The sequence below is a fragment of the Streptopelia decaocto genome, assembly GCF_964273445.1.
Source record: "Streptopelia decaocto genome assembly, chromosome: 4".
Lineage (NCBI taxonomy): Eukaryota > Metazoa > Chordata > Aves > Columbiformes > Columbidae > Streptopelia > Streptopelia decaocto.
The window spans coordinates 66398531-66418404 of record NC_138658.1 but is presented as its reverse complement, the minus strand read 5'-3'; the positions used below and the strand labels follow the sequence as shown (position 1 = coordinate 66418404).

General features: G+C 37.6%; 1 protein-coding gene across 4 annotated transcripts in view; it reads right to left on the bottom strand.

Annotated features, from left to right (window-relative positions):
* Nucleotides 1–19874, bottom strand: part of SORCS2 (sortilin related VPS10 domain containing receptor 2) — a 562584-nt gene that overhangs the window by 58097 nt on the left and 484613 nt on the right. For all 4 annotated transcript variants that reach the window (XM_082051270.1, XM_082051271.1, XM_082051272.1 and 1 more), the window contains exons 10-13: nucleotides 17182–17328; nucleotides 15693–15795; nucleotides 7376–7452; nucleotides 1138–1229 (exon numbers count right to left, since the gene is read on the bottom strand). In XM_082051270.1, coding sequence (XP_081907396.1) covers nucleotides 1138–1229; nucleotides 7376–7452; nucleotides 15693–15795; nucleotides 17182–17328 — 419 coding nt within the window. The remainder of the gene's footprint in view (nucleotides 1–1137; nucleotides 1230–7375; nucleotides 7453–15692; nucleotides 15796–17181; nucleotides 17329–19874) is intronic.

The following is a 19874-nucleotide window of genomic DNA, read 5'->3' as shown; positions in this document are numbered from 1 at the left end:
AAGCCCAGGATTTACAATCACCAAAATACAATATGCCTGAACAATATATCATATTAATGTGATCTTTTCCTCAGCAATGTATACAGGGGCTCATATCTTTATTAGAAGGTATATAACAGATTTGCCACAACAACGGAAATTCTCAGGCACATAAAAACCAAGATCTGTCAACAAACTATCTCACTACCTTGTAGGTTTAGGAGAAAGTTAATTTACACTTCATTCTTTCTAGTTGTCTTGGAGCTAGAGACCTGTTATGCAGAGGTCAGTGAAATGTGAGAGCCAAAACAGCTCAATTGCTAAAACATGTGGGAGGTGCAGTAACTTCAGGCACCAAGATGATGGCCCTTCACAGCTGCTATAAAACATATAAAAATTTGCAAAAGATGCTGATGAATCAGCAAAATATATTTAAAATACTCTGTGCACCCAAAATTTAAGATTCAAACTCTCTTCTTCTCTATGTTTCCTCCAGGTCTATTTGACAGTAGGTTAATGATGGCTTTGCTGCATCATCACTATATGGCAGGGTCTGCACATACTACAGTTAATTTGTTAATTTGTATCTCAGAAGAACTGGGCTTTTTGCATACTATATTGCACAGCACAAAAACACACAAGTCCTTTATCCATTGGCTCCCAAAGTCTACATTATATTGCTCTTGCCAGAGCAATTCAGGGCTATTCTCCAACATCTCCATTCACTGTTGCCCTTTGAGGGGACAGAGTTGATTACAGTATGAATAAACTGTCCTGACTGGATACATAAGCCTTATATGCATCATAAGTTGAGCATCATTGCCATATACTGCTTGTGCAAATCTGTAGCAGATAAAAATCACGCTGAACATGGCTTGTACTGTTGAGCTCCAGGATAGCCTTTTAAGCAAAAATATCTACACTGATGCAAGAAAAGTTTATTGTGATTAATGCATTATGCCATGGTACCTTCAGCACCATGAAGTAAAATCTTTGAGAAAACATGCACCTGCATTTTGTTGACTTAATGAATGTTAAATTAAGCTGACTCCACCTACATTTGACACATGATCATAACAAAATGCTCATCTTAAACTCTGAACTTTGCCTGAGGTCTCAAATACACAACAGCTCTACTCTAATTGACTGTAGGATTACTTGAGTATTTTCAGAGGAATAGAGGTGTCTTTGATGGCCACAATAACTCCACCATGGTCGAGGTACAAGATGTGATGCTCTTCTTCGAAGACCTACAAGGTGGACAAAAGAAGGCCAGCTAAGCAACTGTACAGAACAGCAGAACTAAAATGTACAAGCAAACCGGGATTAAAAGACTTATCCGTTTTACAATGTCCACAGTTCAAACTGGAAAGGACATAAAAGTCAGTTTAACTCTTATATTTCTCCCAGCTGTAAAAGAAAAGAAAGTTAAGCAGGTGAATCAGAAAATGTTCAGGTTCAAATCACAGTCAGATTAAACTGTCTAAAATTATTTTAGCTCAAGCTTTTATTTCTCACAGTTATGCATTCTGCATTTCTTCCTATTATATATCACCAAGTGACCTATCACCTTACTTTGGTACTTGCCATATTCTGTGTATCTTGCAGAATAAAATGCTTTGTAGTTTAATTCTAAGAAAAAATAGGAAAAGTATTGCTTCCGTGACTTTTTCCATGTTATCCAGACTCTACAGAACTTGAAATAATTGGTGCAAGCACGTTTTCTGCATGTCCAGTGTCAATGATTTATTTAAATTCAAACTTTATGTAATCTCATATAGAGCCTGGCCTGAGTTCTGAATCAAAATACATGTAATATTGATTTAATGGTAGAAAGGATTCAAAATTTCCTAATTACGTTTAACTAATTTTCTAGAGGTCATCAGCAGTACCTTTTTACCCTTGAAATCTGTTTTAAGACAGGGTTTAGTCAGGTTATTAGCCTGTGAAAGTTCATTTCACATAAGAGCAGGTGATGAAGCGAGGGTTACTACACACACTTAGCAGTCAACAGACAGCAATGCAGCTTCCTACATGCTTTGACAAAGCAAAGATGAAAAATATAAAGATTAGCTTTACTTGTGAATGAAAAAATACTGACAATAATAAATGCTTCTATTTTCTGGCAATACTAAATACTACATGTAGAGGATTTATCAGCAAGACTGAAGCAGAGGCGGGGTGGGGGGGGAAATATCTTACAGCACATTCACAATTACTTCAAAAATAGTAAGCATTTAATTTGAGTTCAGAATTCAGTCTTCCTCTCATCTAGTAAGAGCATATTGTATGGGAATCCAAGGGCTTCAAGTGTCTCATCAGTTTTCCAATGTTGCCAATTTAGAGGTAAAACCCTGATATGAGGCATTTACAGTCCTATCTACTTGTTCCACACAGCTGCACATTTTAGAATAGAATTCGGTAAAGGACAGACATTAATTTTAGATGCACTTCAAAAGGATGAGATCAGCTGGAGTCAGATAAGCAAGCACAGTTTTGATCTTCCTCTAAACTTTCAACTTCTGCTGAAATCAAAATGAAATAGGGGCATGAAGTGTCCAAGAGCTTCCCCATCACACTGAAGATAAAGGAAGCCAGTGTCTGCATCACTTTATTCAAATGAGTTTTTCCAAGAAAAGCACTGTGGCACATCCCAGGGCACCATTTTAGCACCCCAGCTTTACCCTGCAGCCACATGGCACACTGTAAAGAATAGCAGACACACTACAGGTACATTAATGCCATCTTTATATCATGTTCTTCTTGCACACATTTCAAACATTTAATAACCAAAATTTATTACATTCCTGATGAAAGTAACTCTGTATCTTCAGTATATTGAAAAGAATAAATGAATTCATGATGGTGGAGTTCAGCATAAAAGTAAATATTTACCTGTACTTTCTAGAAAATAAAACAAGACAAACAGTTTACAAAAATTTAGGCAAAGGTGGTCCCAGCATCAGAGCTGAAGTTCAAACTCAGGAACATGAGACATGTATGCTCAGTCCGCCACTAATTCTGATGTATATGTCTCCACTAACTAAATTTATTATGATCCTTACTAGTAACCAGCCACTACAGAACTAGATGGTTATAGCCTATTTCTATGTTTTTTCTTTCTGTAATTTTTTTAGCATGTTCTGTGCTTCATAATCATAATGTCAACTTCTTTTCTCTCCCTGTTCTCCCTCTGCTCTAAATGTTTTTTCCCCGTGTCTGTCCTAACAACTTCAGCAGCTATTTCAGGCAGGAATATCTGCTGGGAGCAATTAGGAGAGCTCCACGAAGTCAACAAAAACATTTTTAAATGATTCTAGAGAAATATATTCCACATAATTTTACTTTGAGATACAGACGTTTCAAAAGTAACTAGAAATGCCCAAAGTCACTTGCTTCTCTCACCAAGTGACAGCCATTTAAAAATCAAATCTGGAAATGGAAGTTTTCTGTCACAGAATGAGCCAGCTGGACCTCCCCAGGAGACAGAGGCTGAGATTGCAGCCTTTCCTATTGTGCTTAAAGGTGTTAACAACCATCTCTTAAGATGTCTGCAGAAAAACATGTATTCCCGCTTGAACAAAGGTTTTACAAATTGCTTCAATACAAAATAATTTGACACAGAGAAATAATATTCCAATAAACTGGACTGTAGATCTAGAGATCTAGATTCAGTTCCTAGAGATACAACAGAATTTCTGTGTAACTTTACTAGCTTAATTGAGCATTTTGTTGCAACACTACCTACTTTAGTAGCAGATCAAATATGAAAAGTTTTCTGTGGCTGATTTTTTCTTTTTAAGTAATTTCTTTTGAAATCTGGACCTTTCTCTTACTCTGCCCTACGTCAAACACAGTGCTGCAACAGATGCCGTTGAAATAGCAATGGCAACCATAACGGTGAACAGATTTTTTTTTAACTAAAACACTCATATGTATAAACAAGGTCACCCTTAGCATCTGACAGAGTATCCTAATATTTTAAAAATCATACTGAAAACAGGCCCCACAGGGGGAAAAACATAGAAGTTTTCCAAACCTGTGTGGTCTGAAATCGTGTTCAAAGGTATCGCATTTCTCCCAGAATGCAACATTCATTTATCTGACTCAGTATCATGTTCATTAACACATTTTATGATATTGTTTTTTGCCTGGTATAATAGAGAAATCTTCCAAGTAGACATATCTGTCCCACAAGTTCACCTTAGATTACATCCCCATGGTTCATATCGAAGCCCATGTAGTTCCTTATAATGTCAAGGTGAGATACCCTTCTCATACAGGCCAGATCACTGCTGCTGCACAGATGGTTAAACTACTTGTCCATCAGCTTCTAAACTACTGCTGTTCACAGTGCAATGTTGTACCATACAGAAACACAAATTTCAGTTTGCCTTAAAATGGCAGGCACCAAGAGCAGTGGTTTCAAGGGACAAACAAGCAGCTCAGGCATCATGCAAAAGAACAGCAGGAGCACAACTGGTGCCAGCCCACGTGGTATTGTGGCTCCATATAGTCAGAATCCTTGTATTTACTTTTCCATTTATCACCACTATTTACTTAAATTCACAAAACTCTCATTTGGGCGTTTTTATTTCTACTTATGAACACCGGCTGTATATCCTACCATAGCAAGTCTTCCTGAACTCTCATATGACCTTACCATATGCAAACTAGGGAAACACAGGTTCGGTTGAAATAATTTTAAGTGCAAGCAGCTGGTTAAGAAATTATTGAAGGAAAATGATCAGTAGATCACTGTTAAACTGAGAATGTATTAAAAATTCAGGAACTCAGGCACTGGACCCGGTTATGAATCACAAACTGAATCTGAGTCAACAACATGATCCTAGTGCAAAGAGGAGAAATCTTCCAAAATGAGGTACCAGTAATGTCAAGACACCAAGGGCAGTAATTTCATTCTGCTTAGTACTGGTAAAATTTTTAATTTTGCATCCAGTTTTACCACACTTCAGGAGAGAGGGCTGTCATATTAGATAGTCCGTGAGAGTCAATAAGCAACAAAAAGGAAAAGCACTTTAGAAGTTTGATCCATTAGGAAAATCAGTGCATTTGAGTTTGCTCTTTTCCAAGGGAAAAATCCCCATACTCTGGGTAGACATGATTATCACCTTTCAACACCTGAAGAGTTATTCAGAGGTGATAGGAAACTACTCCTCTCCAAAGACATGAAGAAATCAACTTACGTTCCAAAATGTGTGAAACAGCAAGAACAACAGCAAAAAGCACGGCCAGCTTATGTTAAATAGTCAGAAAAATCTATGAAGAACGGTGAAACACCACATAGCCAAACTGCAGAATCTCCTACACTGAAGGACTAACAAACAGGTCTGGCAAACCTTTGTTAGAGATGTTCCTAGTTCGTTTGATGTTGTCTTGGGGCATATAGTTGAATTACGTGATCTTTGACCTTCCTCCTAGTCTTACATTCTTATGAACCAATATTGGTATTATTTCAAGAAAGCTTTTAATTAATTCCTTCAAGGTCTTTTATATTTACTTTTCTGTGTTGGTCTGTCCCTTACTCAAGCACAGACTGATCCTCTTCGAGTCTGCAGACAGCTCTGCAACATCACGTGTGGATGTGAGAAAGGTGACACGCACTTGCTAATGACAACCGCAAAGGCTCCAAGTCCGTGACTTAAACCCACTAAAAGAGTTCTGCCAAAACATCAGCTTTGTTCTGCTTTTGCCAGCTCAGGAAACCTGTAATTTACTGTCTAAATAATTCCCATATCATCTGACTGAAGCCTTGTGTTTTGTTGCAGGGACTCCAACAGAGAAAGGAAATGTACCGCTGTCCTCTGGAAGTACTGTTTGATCAGGAGCGGTGAGGCCATAAAATACGTACAATAATCTACATTTTCATTCTAATCACAAATATTAAGATTGAGTAAGCTCTTTCAAAGGCTTTGCAGCAGTTTTAATTAAAAAAAGCTATCAATGGTAGTTTTCATTTTGACTGTCATAATGACAGATCAGGTTTTGTCATATTTTACAGCATGAATAATCATTTTAAGGTCACTTTTCATCACAGAACATTCGCCTGAATGTGTCACAAATTAAAATCAGCAAAAATATGAATATGATCCCCTTCACTCTTTCATTCTTATTTTTCACCCCAGAAAAATGATAGAACTTCGGCAAATGGTGACAATAAATTATTAGAGAAGCCTCTAGAAAATATTAAACAACTAAATACCCACTGTAAATCCTGGGAAGTGTTTGCATTTAAACACCTATTTATCATCTGCTAGATTTCAATAAGGAATTTTCCATAAAATTTTATCTTTTAAACTCAAAGAACATTATCATGACAGAAATAACGTATTTCTTTAAAAACATCCTTCTGTTGAGTATTAATGGCAGCCTACAATAACAACATAAGAAACTGACTGTATTTTCGTCTTTTCATCTTAAAAGTCCTCAAGGTTAGTAACACTTACTTGTTCTCAGAAAACAATATTGCTTAATTTTATTTCAGTTGTACACTAAAACACTATTTTAACTGAAATTAAATGACTTTTTGATACACTTCTGTCCTTTGAGGGTGTTTTGTTGTTTTGCGTTTTTTGTGGGGTTTTGCTGTGTGTTTGTTGTTGTTGATTGGTTTGTGGGTTTGTTTTTTTTCCTCCTCCTGGATACACGTTATAAATACATTCCAGATCATATACACACAGAAAGAATATATTCCTGTGATTAAGCATTGCTGACATAGAGAAATTTAGGAAAAAAAAAAAAAAACATAATAAAGTTGCAATATTTAAATTGAAGCAAAAGACATTTAGAATTCAAATGGTATTACAGCTACTACATTACTGTTTTTTTTTTTAATAATTTGTTGTTTATAGTCACAGAATTTATTAAATCATATTAAAACACATTCAAAGTTTGTGGGGTTTTTTTTAAAAACCCTTTTTGCTTTCTCAGTTTTAATGAAGAACAAAGTTTAAGCTTAGATACCAGTTTTCAGACTACGAAGCAGGAAAATTTCTGTCTTTCTACCTAAATCACGTCTTTTAGCTTGGACTATTCGTACTGCAATATGCAGCCCAAGTCTACTTTATCCTTAGCACAGGAAGATTGCTAAAATTATTAAAAACCTAAACAGACTCTATGTTTTTATACAAGATACTTATAAGATCTTTAAAGAGACCAAAATATTTGAGTTCCAGCAAAACCTGACAGCCCAACAAATTTGAGTCTTCACAAATCACTATCTTAATATCTTCCAGTTTCCAAGCAAGATGGGGATAATGCCAGCCATCTCCCTCAAAACAGTGGGTGTAAAAAGATCAGTTAAGCATTACAAAAGTAATAATTTTTGGTACTTTAAAATTATTTCGAGGTGCCTTTGATGGCTTCCGTTTCCTACCTGACGCCACGTGTTCCCACAGTCCGACGTTATGTACATCTCTTCTTTATACTCAACCAGCTGGGACCCGAGGTTACCTGTCAAAAAACAGGAGGAAACAAGGGTTGCATCCACACGAGCAAGAGAGGTTGGATCTAGTCCTGACACCTGTCAGAGTGAGAAGCTTCTAGGTCAGAGCAAGAAACCAACTCAGATGATCAGCAGGCTTCATTTCTGGTTGCGCCAGTAAAATCCTCTTAAAAACATGTCTGTACACTCACAAATTCTTTCTTTACATTGCTAACTGTCTATAGGTGGGACCAACGAGGCTTAATTCTAATACTGAAAGAGAGGTCAAACCAACATTTTAGCTTTGTTGCTTCACGCTGAAAAGTTATTAGAAAACAACATGTGTTTAAGATGCAAGTCTGAAACACACAAAAAATCAGAAGCAATATCTTAACCTTAATCACATTCTGTGAAATTATTCATCTAGAACTTGAATTGTTAAAATAAAAAAATGTTTTATTTGTAAGACTTTATGAAGTGGTGACAAAATCTAGAATGTGGAGAAATACGTAACACTGAAAAGACGGGGAAGGGGTTTTGAAAAAAATGTGTAAATTCAAAAGAATCTAAAGCAGAATTACTTGATTTACCTAATTATTAACCTGGAAGCTACTGAATATTTTGAGAAAAGCACTGAGGAGCAGCAGCTAGCATTCAGAGTGCTGCAAAGCAAACAGAAGTATTAAAACAAACTTATGGAAGAAGATCTTAGCAAATGCAATTCCAAACACCAAGACCTCCATCTTTTAACAAGCAATATTTCAAATAGCAAACTATTAAACCACCAGGCAGTTTGCAGTATTCTAGGGGAGAAGCAATCATAGATAAATTCCTTCTAAATTATATCCTCCAGGGGACTTTGACTTAAATATATGGTTTGCATGTTTTTACAGTAAAAATAAGATAAAAGTGATCAGATCCTCTTAAGCAGGAGAGATGAGGAAAGAAAACACTTGAGATTAGGTTAGCAGTGTGAAATCGCACTTCTGTGTTACATAAGTAGCTGTTTTTTTACCATCAAAACAGATCTGTTTATGCAGAGTGTGCTCATTAGTGCTGAAAGGTTTCTGAGAGGAATGACAGTGTTCACTGCCCAAAATACATGCTCTACTTGGACTATCAAGACTGCATGTCCTCCACTGTTTAACGGTATAACTCCATGGTATTTAACCCTAAATATAGCCTAGACTGTATTAGGATATTCCTTATGCTGACTTAGGGAATTTATAGCAGTTAGTTCATTTCTTTCAACTGCAGCTAACATTTCAGAAGATGCCCCTGCCCCTTCTTGGGTTTCAATCTTTCCAAACCACTCCATCTTCTCTCGTTTACCAAGTAATCCAGCACTGATTTAGCTGGCCATGTCATTTTGAAAATAACATCATAGTCCTGTAGGCAATGAGGAGAGTAGATAAAGTCAGTGCATGAAGGTGATGTGAACTAACACATACTTAAGAACCAGGCTCATATGGATGGAGTTCATGTAAAACCTGTAAGATTAAAAATATGCCAACATCAGCACAGGCTTATAGTGCAGCGATGACCCTCATGAGTGCCATTGGATGTGACAGCAGTTGTGGCAAGTGGGAAGGGAGATAAATGGGTAACTGTGTAGTGAACAGCCCCTATTCTTTCCCTGAAAACACCTTCATGAAGCAGCCAACCACTAAGCCAGCACCAAGGCTGGGGACACTTGCCTGGGAGGTCCATGGTCTCACCTTCCCACCGCTGGCTTGGTACCTGTAGTGAGGGCCACCACATGGCTTTACAACAGGGTTATCATTTCTCCACAACGCTGCCTAGCTTTAAGAAACAAAGGCTCTAGTGATAGCAGCAGCCAAAATGAAGCCTCCATGATGGAAATGACAGAATATTATGAATATAGCCACACCATCAGTGTTCAAAATGAAGGACCATAGGTCTAATGAAAAGGTTTTTGGGTTTTTTGGTGTTTTGTTTTTTGTTGATTTTTTTTTTATTTTTATTTATTTTTTTTTTTTTTTAAGAACAGATTCAACTTTTGGGTTTATTCTGTCCAGTAGTCCTTGGAAAATTACATCTTTTGGATACAGTCATGTTGCATTCAGTTAGGCAGATCTTCCAGTATAAGAGAAAAACCTCCAACAATTAAACATGATTACGACGTGAATATTGCCTAATGAGACAGTTCCAAAATGAAAGCACCTGAGTAGGTCTTCATTTTGAGAATTGCTATGGATTTGCACTTTAAAAAGTGAAGTGGTAAATTGCTTTAGCTAATGGAAAATTATTAGTTGTATTTTCTTCCCAAACACAGGTTTATTTACATCTATTTGGTTAATGGCCATTTTGAACTTACTATCACTTTGAATCCTAAAAACCCATATAAGCAAAGATGAAGAAAAATGATCTTATTTTCCCACATCTCAGATCTCATCAGGAAGTAGGACCAGATCACATCAGCTTTGTGTAGGTAAGATTAACCTGGTCACTAGGAGGAGGTATGAATGAGAAATCACCTTCTCAAGACTGAAGGAAGGGAAGGAAAGTTTGATTTGCTGTTTATACAAAACATATTTCTTTTGCTATTCGTACTTTCCTCTACATAGTTTTCACTGGTATATGTAGTTTCTGCAAATGAGTATATTCTTGTGCTTCTGCAATTACTTGCAGAACTTTTTCTTTGGGATATCTGAGGACAGAAGTATTTATTTGCTTGCTAGAATCTAAATTATTGCTGTCAGTCCACACCCTTCTTTGTACAGATACCTTCAATGAAGGCACTGCTAGTTTTGATTCTGGATAAATGCTGTTTATTCTATCTCTTTTCACCACTTCCTGAAATTTACTTGGATGAGTAGGTCTTCATTTTGAGAATTGCTATGGATTTGCACTTTAAAGAGTGAAGTGGTAAATTGCTTTAGCTAATGGAAAATTAGTCTGTAAACTAAACAGCATCAACTTGTGCTTCATTAGAAAGTCTTTTATATCCAGCTGATATGGTAATGACTGAAAGATATTAGCAACAGCTTTGCAATTGCAGCTCTGTAACAAGACAGACAGGACTTCTACCCAGCTGTGGGTTTACCTTTATTGCCTTTTCTTGGTAAAAGAGCAAAAGGAGTTGGTGAACTCAATTATCATTAAAGAGAAATGCCATTATGTCAAAAAACACAAGCGGCGACAGACTTGGCATAAAGACTGGTGCACTGCTTTGGGAAAAAGGACTTCACTGCTCTTTGACCTCTGAAAGTAGCCCATCCCCAGGCCCACGGTAAAAACCCAGAGGAGGTGCATGCAGGAACTTCTAATTGCTGACATAATGTTCTGTGCATTAATGAAGGCTGCAGTTTCCAATATTTCCAGATTTTTTAGGAGACACAGTTATATTACATAATTTTGCAAACTTTATAAAGTCAAGTCTTTGAGCACATAAGAAAACCCTTTCTGTAGCTGAGGATAAAACTTTCCAATTTAATCGCAATTTGCTATGTGCAGACAATGCAGTTTGCCACTGCAGACAATGTCTTGTGGAAAAACAGAATCAGTGGATTCAGAAAGAAAAAGCAGGTGAGGCAGCAAGCAAGAAATCTGCATCACCAATGGAGACAGGGAGGCTCCTGCAAAGCACAGGGGGTTATCTGCAGGGGGAAGCAGCCACATCTCAGGAGTGACAGGCAGAAGGAAACTTCCATAGGAAAACAGAGGGGTGTGTGATTAGTTTAAGCCAAGGGCATCTTTGAAAGCTGTCAGCCTGAAAAAGTAGAACTGGAATAAAACTAAGTCCTTCAAAGAACTTAGTGGGCTCACTGCAGTTTTATTTGCAAACCTTTCTATTTAACGTGTGTTTCACAAGAGTTATGAGTTTTTTCTGTTTAAAGAGTTACATTTTTTTATATTCTAATAAAACATAACTTCAAAGATTTGGGACATTCTGTTATTTTTGAGATGTAAAGTAAATCGCATAATTTTACTTCAAGGCTCAAGCTACCTCGCAGTGTGTCATGTTACTGGACTAAGCATAGTAGCACCCCATAAACCCCTTTACAGCAGCTCCAATTCATATCAAATGAAATGCAAAAAACCCTGACATTAATAACATTGCAAACAAATGACTACAAAGGCACAGCAGCACTCAGAAAGTACAACCAAAGAATCCTGAAAGTTTCCATGCTATATATGAGTGGAATTATGAACTTTATTTGTAAGTGTGACAACCAATAACACATGCGCAAAAGTGACGCCATGACCAAATGATACAGAAGGTGAGAAACAGCCAAATAGAAGCCAATAGTTACAGTTTGTAAGTACCATTCCCAGCACGTCCTGAAGTGTATAGACTGTACTGCACACCCTGTGCTGTTTGCCTGCTGAATCACCCCCAAACCTGTACCCTTATTGCAGCTGAAAATGTCTGCAGTAACTCCTCAGGTGTGCAAATACAACACGGAAAGTTTTCTATCATTTCAGTGGGTCTGTGTTGGATCTCAAAATCCATCTGTGGTAACAAGTAAAGGTAATATAATACACTGAAGGCAATTCATGTTCATACTGAAAAAGTTACTGCGTCTGGAATGGGTAATCACTGAATGCTATATAAGCCAGAGCTACAAATGGTATCATTTTAACATCACTTTTTGATCTAAATGGCCTGAAAATTCCTCCAACACGTGATACTGAGCGGTTTGCCATCTAGCTTCAAGAAGTTTTGTCTGTAATATGCAGGGTGTTTCAAAAAGATACCCAATTCAAAATCCCTACTGCTTTGAAATTGGGTCCGTCTTTTTGAAACACCTTGTAGAAGCTTCTCAAGTTTATATCCTTTTTGTCGCTAAATGACAGGAACAGGAAAGAATGTTCTTCAAATTACCAAGAGCATTTGCTTCACCTTTGCTTTCTCTATTTCTCATCCAATTTTAAACATATTGTTGATAAAGACATTGTTAAAGATTCATATTTTGTCCCTAAAAAGGACATTATTGCAAGCACCACATATACATTAAATAAAGGAAGGCCAGAGACTGTCCTGCAGGCTTGAGGCCAGTTGGCATGACCCAACCATGATCACGCCACCAAACACTCAGCCCCAGCCCTCCCCAGGTGGTGCTACCATGGCCATGGCCATGGTTTGGGTTTCTTTTTGGAGTGTGGTTTGTGTGTTGGGGGAGGAGGGTTGGGGGGTGTGGTTGGTTGGTTTTTGTTTTCAGTTCAAATTACCTGAAGTAACATGAGGGTTATATTATAGGCCATGAAAATGGTGTCTGATGTGCTGAAACTCAGGTGTGTGGCATGTCCCCAGCCATAAGAGATGTGTCAGTCAGGAGAGCGGTGTCAGTCAGGAGAGGTAAACCTGGTACTGTGTCTTGACCATAGAACATATCAGAAACAGTCCCATGTGTGTGCTTTCTCCCAAAACATGGCCTGGGGACCTATATACACCCGAATTCTTTATACACACTTCCCCAAAGGCTTTTGTCACTGGCAGAGCCAGGATACTGTGCTAGATGGACTCTTGGCCTGAGTCAGTATGACTCTGCTGTTGTCATGTTCTGACACCTTGTTTCTTCAATTTAGTAAACATTTTGGTCTGCATTTTGCATTTTTTAATTAAGTGCAGTCGACTTTCATTTCTATTAATTGCATTCTTATAAGCATTTCGAAATTGCTTTGGGATACAGGAAATCCTCTCTTGTTTTTCACTTGTCCTGAGTAAAGACCAACTTTAAAGTAACTGGATAAAAGCGTATGTTCTATCCCTGCAGGGGTGGCAGTCTTGAAAACTAGAATACAGGGCTACAAACTACCCTTCAACATATTTCTCCCAGATATTCATAACTTGGCACACGCCAGGTCAGCTGTTGATAGCACAAGGATGTGAAAGAAAGCAATGTATTTTAGTGATAACCTGTGGCCAGCCAAGCTCTCTGGAAAGGTGGTTTAGCTGTGAAAAACACAGATCTCAAGAGCGTAATTAAAAGTTCGTCTTCACTCAGGTATTTTGGCAAGTACCTACCAGGTCAATCAAATATGGAAGTTAACTTTCATTTACAATTTACTATTAATTTATATGTTCTAAGCACTACTTATCACTGCATTTACCCATATTTCACATGTGATTTTAGACATTCTCACAGTGAAAAGAAATAATCCCCATGTGCAACACTTCGATAATTCTTCTAATATGGAAGATCTTTTCCAGTCACCTAAATTTAGCATACATGCAGATACCTAATCCAAAAAGCAAGATGCATAGTGCCTAGACTACTGGTAATTAATACAGTTGTAACATCTCTTCAGTCAATGCACAATAAGCTAAAATTTCATGGTTTGTAAACATGTAGTCATAGTGTAGAACAAACATACAACCAATTTGTGTTTAAATATCCCAGATAGACAGTTTTTGCCTGGCAAGCAGAAGATGTGTTTAGCCAAGGGAGTGATTCACACCATCAGAATGGGGGAACACGTTGACATGAGAAAAATCCAAGCGAATTGCAGCTTCTTCACTCCAAAACACACTTGGAAATGCTCAATCATCTCCCTGTTCCCTCATCCTTCTTCTAATAGCACCCTGGTACGCTACTTCTGTGAAAACTGATATAAATTTATCACACTGTATGCAGTGTATTTAGGCCTGATATGACAAAAAGTAAACTGAACTTTCCAGCACTGCCTCAATGCATGTGAATGTGCAGAATTTACTGCCTGCTTGATTTGCCATCTGGATTGGAAGCTAAGCAGGCAATTATTGTAAACTAGCACCTGAAAAATCTACACTTCTCTAAACATTTTTCATAGAAAAGTTCTTCACAAGTTTATAGTAAAAATTTACACATCAATTGACACACATTTCATAGTTGATGCTGTGAGAAATAGAAGCTGTTGCCAAGATTAAAATGCACGAAAATCAAATGTAAATGCAAAATCCTATTACATTTCTTAAAGGGAGCAAAGCAGTTATTATAAAGAACACTTTAATATGCAGCTATAAAATTTAATATTATGTCTGCACAATTTATACGTATACATAAGTTAAAAATATGCATTCCTCAGAACTATTTATGCAACTTTAATAGAGTGGAATTTTTATTCGTAAATATGAGTTTAAAAAGATGCAATTTTAACATCCTGTTATTGCCTTTTCCCAAATGCTCTAGGCATTAAAGCTGTTCTCTATTTAATTATTTTTTAAATTAAAACAATGTTCAGTAGTCTCTGTGCTTTTATTTTCAAGCACAGAATCAAAACTATCCTTAAGTCACAGGTTAGATTTTTCATTACCACAAGCAGCTGTGCTGTATAAGATTTCTGTAAAGTGGCCAGACTCCATGTTAAAGGGATTTTTGTTTCTTTTGCCTTCATGATTGGCAGCCACACTGTTCTTATTGAGAGGATGAACTTCAAGGCTCTTATGGTTAAAAACTGTTTTCTAGTTTTTAGTTCTTATCCTCTTGTTTACATCACTTGTTTCTACCCCACTTTCAGGAAAAAAAAAAATATTCCTTATTTTCCTTTATTTTTTTCAGCTAAGGAGGTTCCTCTTGCAAATATTCTCTGTTTCCATCAACTGCCAAGTAGTCCTTCTTAGCACCTGCTCGTTGGTCCTGAAAACTGATGATCAGACTTGTACACATCCTTATTAATAAGTTTGCTGTACAGTATTTTGTCAGAGTATTCATACTTCCTTCTCTCCATTGGCAATTATTTGCCTGCTTCACCCTCAGAATACATTTAGCTTTTCCACAGGACAAGGCACTGATGGCTCCCAGACACACTGTGATCAACTGACATTCACAGATCTTTATCATCTCCGATCATTTCTGAAAGATGTGCTCTCCCTAAATCTAACAGTAAACTTCCAACAGTGTGTGATGTGGCCCCAATAATCTGACTTCTATAGTTCTAGTAGTTCTGCTGATTTGCATAGAATTATCAGTTTCAGGGATCAGGACAGAAGAAATTCAAGCTTTACTGTATGTAAAGTATTTCTGATAACAAGTGTAAGTTTACAAGGATATCAGGTTTGCCAGGTAAAGCTGAACGTGTGCACTGAATCCAGATGACCTGAGCATCCAGATATCCCCTTCCATATCTGTCCTAGAAGACACAGCTCTGGGACTTCAATTAACTTTATTAAATTGCCTGACAAAGAGACCAAATAATAGATTATTCTGCTGGGAAAGCCTTATATTGGCAATGTTTCCATATTGTATTGTTATAAACCAAAAGATACATCTACAAAGAATTGCTGCCGCATTTCAGGTCTCAAAAAATAATTTTATGCATTTACCTGCCCCCATTATGAGTCCTGGTGCAGTGTCCTTCGTATGGACTGTTCCTGACACATAGGGATTGTCTGCCCAGCGGAGATGGAGGTGAAGGTAGCAATCAGGCTTGTGGGGGAAGAAGATGACAGGTTTTAAAAACCAAACAAACAAAACACAAAACCAACTGGTAACAGTTATGCTTCTACATTAACGAAAGCCCAGTTAGAGAGAAGCTTCAGCAGTCTATGTCTTTGTAGAGAAAGAGAATGGCCGTTTTCCATGGAGCCAACATCCAGTCTGAAATATTAACTGCAGCTATCTAACTAACAAGAATCTCTCGTGGTGTTTGCATAGTCTGCCACTGTCTCAGGACAAAGATTTCCAAACTCAAAAAAGTCAGGATGAAAGTACTGTATAAAAAATCCTTGTGACAGAACAATTGCTTAAAAAATGTAACTAATAGCAACAAGTATTGCACGTTTTTTTGGTCCCAGGTAACTGGTAAAAGATGATTGAAAGCAACTGTTTGTACTGAAATGTCTTTTTAACAACAACAACAACAACAACAAAAAGTAGTATGAAAAATAGTATAATGACTTTTGGACACATCTGGTCGACTTTCCTTGCTAAGCAACTTACTGCTTCTTGCTCTTCAAGCACTCAAAGGACACATTGCTCATAGTAATCTGGCCATGAGCTTTATCAGGAGCGGCTTCCAGCACCGCCTGGGAGCTGCTGCCATCGCCACCCCTGCACTCATCTGAGAGCTCCAGATCGGGCCCTGAAACGTACAGCACGGTGTGAAACACTTCAAAAGGCAGCCAGCCGCTCCAGCCCTCCATTTCTGTTACATGAAGAAAGATCAAATCCCTGGAAGTGGCAGGACTGAAAAGAATTTCTTTTGCCCAGGACCAGAGAGTAAGTGAGAAAAATACAAGGTTTTCAAGTACAGCCTTGCAAATAACAAAATATTATGTGTAGCTTGGACATCTAAACAAGCTGAAACAACATCAACTTTGAAAAAAAAGGACTTTTTCATGCAGTTAACTGTTGTGTTTATTTCCAAGCAACTGTGAAAAATTCCCTAAACCAGGGAACCAAAGGTTACCTCAGTTTAAGATGAAACAAAAATTTGAAAGATGGAAAGAGATATTGATAAGATCTATTTGACTGATGATGTGCCCCTTATATCCAGACACAAATGACTGTTGTCATGATTATTCTGAAGTGGGTTGTGTGGCTGTCACACCAGAAAGAATGTCCTCTTTGTGTCAAAGTCAGCTCTACAATAAGAAATGCAGCCTAACAGAGAGTCGTGACTACTCACTCAAAAAGATGCCTGGACTAACAGGATGTGAAACCAGTGCTTACGCAACACAAGTAGATTTGCACACTAGCTTGGCTGGTAAACTTGGCACAAAGCTCTTGAAGTGGTGGTAATACTGCACATCCTGTCATACAAATAATTCTTGGGCACTTCAGAGAAAGTACAGGCTAAAAAGAACCACTTACAGGTTTGCAGTTTGTTGGTTTTCCATTCATATCAATGTCTGGAGGGTTTAGAAAATCCCAGTCACGACCTTTGTTGTAGGTTATCAGAGTGGTAACTTTCCCATCAATTTTCTGGTTGGCCAAAAAGACTCCTTTTACACCTCTGACCTGTAGCATACAGGAGAGAGAGTTAATGACCAGCACATACAGCTTTTTCAACAAGGATTATCCCTGATTAGCTGCTCTTTTGTGGGTCTGAACTGTGTACCTCAGGTACATTCTCCACTAGGAAAGTGAATGATACCTTCAAAAAAAGAAAAAAAAAGGTGAAAGGATAAGAGGAAATGAGAATAGAGGAAGTGGAGGGTAATTACTAACTGATTTGTATTTCCAAATGTCCTTAAAAAGGATATTCAGTTCTCTCAGTGTCAGAAGGCTAATCAAATTACAGGTAGTTTATAGAGCAAAATACAAAAATTATGATAGCATGCCTTTGCTGTACACAACTATTAGAATTACAGGTCTGCATTTTTTTTTTTAATATGGACATCTCTAAAATGTTATTCTACCAATGCTGTAAGCCATTTGTAACAGCAACCTGATTTCTGCACGAAAGTCATGCGATCCATATCATATAAATAGTACACAAGTAGGTTACAATAACAAAACACAATATAAATCCTTTAAAAGAACACTCAATTAGGAAGCAAAATTGTCTTTTGTAGAAAATAAATGCAGACAGGTCATCCAGGGAAAATACAATGAGGTCCGAATCCACCTCTCAAGCACCTGAAACACTTCCACACCCAGCCTACCTCCACACATTTAGCCTCCCTTCACCTGCTTAAACCTCTGGGGAAAAAGGAAAGAAAAGGTTTACAGGCTTTCTCTTCTCTTGGGCAAACTTAGTTATTTTATTTCAAAATAATCTGTATTAGAAAATTATTACCACTCAGAGTGTCAAAGTTAATGGGGATCATTTTAGAAGCAACCCAACTGTAATCGCACCTTAATACGTTTAGTTCTAGCCCTAACGTTTATGTTATGTATTAATATGCCACTCGATGGCATGAGATAAGATCTTGTATTAAATTTGAAGGTTTCCTTAAGAGTGCTCATTTCCCTTGCGATTATTTATAAGGCCTCTTGAATTTCTGAAAAAATCCAGAAAATACATATCAACTCATTTCCGGCATAGTACAACTCTGCAATCTGCTTATGTGCAAAAGTGAAGCATTCATTACAACTAAATGCTCAAGATAGCCAGCGATTTGCATAACCAGGAATATTTGCCACTTGCTGACATGATTCATTCCTGGATTTACTATTTATTTTGTATCTGAAATAGTTATTCTTCCCTTCTTTTTTCCAGCTACCAGTTATGATCTCCCTTTGACATTCATTTAACAGAAGTCAGCATTGAGGCATTCCTTCCAGCAGGTTACAGATTTGACACCTACGGTGTTTAAATGTATGCTTTTTTCGAAGGAACTGACCCAGATCTACAGAAAAAGAGAATGCTCTGTTGGTTATGGTAACACCCTAGAACTTGGGAATATATTTACATTTAGATAACCAAATTCCATATAGACATTTTAATAGCTCACTCTCTCATGAGTTCCTTCTTCCTTAAACGCCATGCATGTGTGATTGGCTTATTTATCCAGGATGCTGGAAGCTCAGAATCAACTCCAAGACACTACAAAAGCCACTGCTTTGCAGCGCAAGTGAGGAAAGGAAGAGGAGGGAAGAAAAGAGAAATTACTTTCAAAGCATTTTCATCTTGCTGGGGCTTTATTACGTATTCTGTCTTCCAGAGACAGCACAGCTGTGAATACAACTGAAAAGTCTGGTAGTTCAAACATTTATGTGTGAAGGTAGAGACTTGGGGTTCAATTTCTGTGTATGTATTTCTTCCAGTGAACACAATACTAAATATTTTAAAAATAATTGTGCTGGTTTGACTGAAAATGAGTTAGTTTTCTTAATGCAGTTAGAAACCTTCCTTTTTTGTAGCTAGCACAGTAATTGTTTGGACTTAGTTTGAGAACATGAAGATAACAGCCTGGGACAGAGTTAATGTTTTTAATTGCCCTGGTCTGAGAGCCAAGGATGTTCTGAGTGCTCAGCCCACATGTCTGAGGCAGCTGGGAAGAGGGGCATGGATGGGGCAGAGCTTGACTGACACCCAGACTGATCAATAACAATATTCCATCCCATTAGCGTCATGCTTCATATTTAAGGAGAGTAGGGATCTTACAGTTAGTTCTTTTCAGAGTCGGGATGGAGACCTGTTTGGGGGAGTTCTGTTTGGGATTTTATTTATTTCGGCCTTTTGCCATCCTGCAGAGGCCTCTGGGCCTTTCTGCCTTTTGTTCTTTTTTCCCTCTCTCCAGGATCAGCTGTTCAGGACCAGGTGCTGCTTCCTGGGTCTGGCTGCTCAGTGCAGACAGAGTTTGTGAGGAATTCCACTGAGTATCTTTTATTTTATATTCTATTTTCATTTTATATATATATATAAATATATATATATATATATATATATATATATTTACCAGTGGTATATTAGTATTTTGTTATTTGTTGAACTGCATTTATCTCAATCCAAGTTTCTCCCTTCCCTTTCAATTGACTATCATGGTTATATTGCTAGCTTGGGTTGAACGTCTCCTCTCTACAATATGGGACATAAGTGTTTGAATCAGACACAGAAA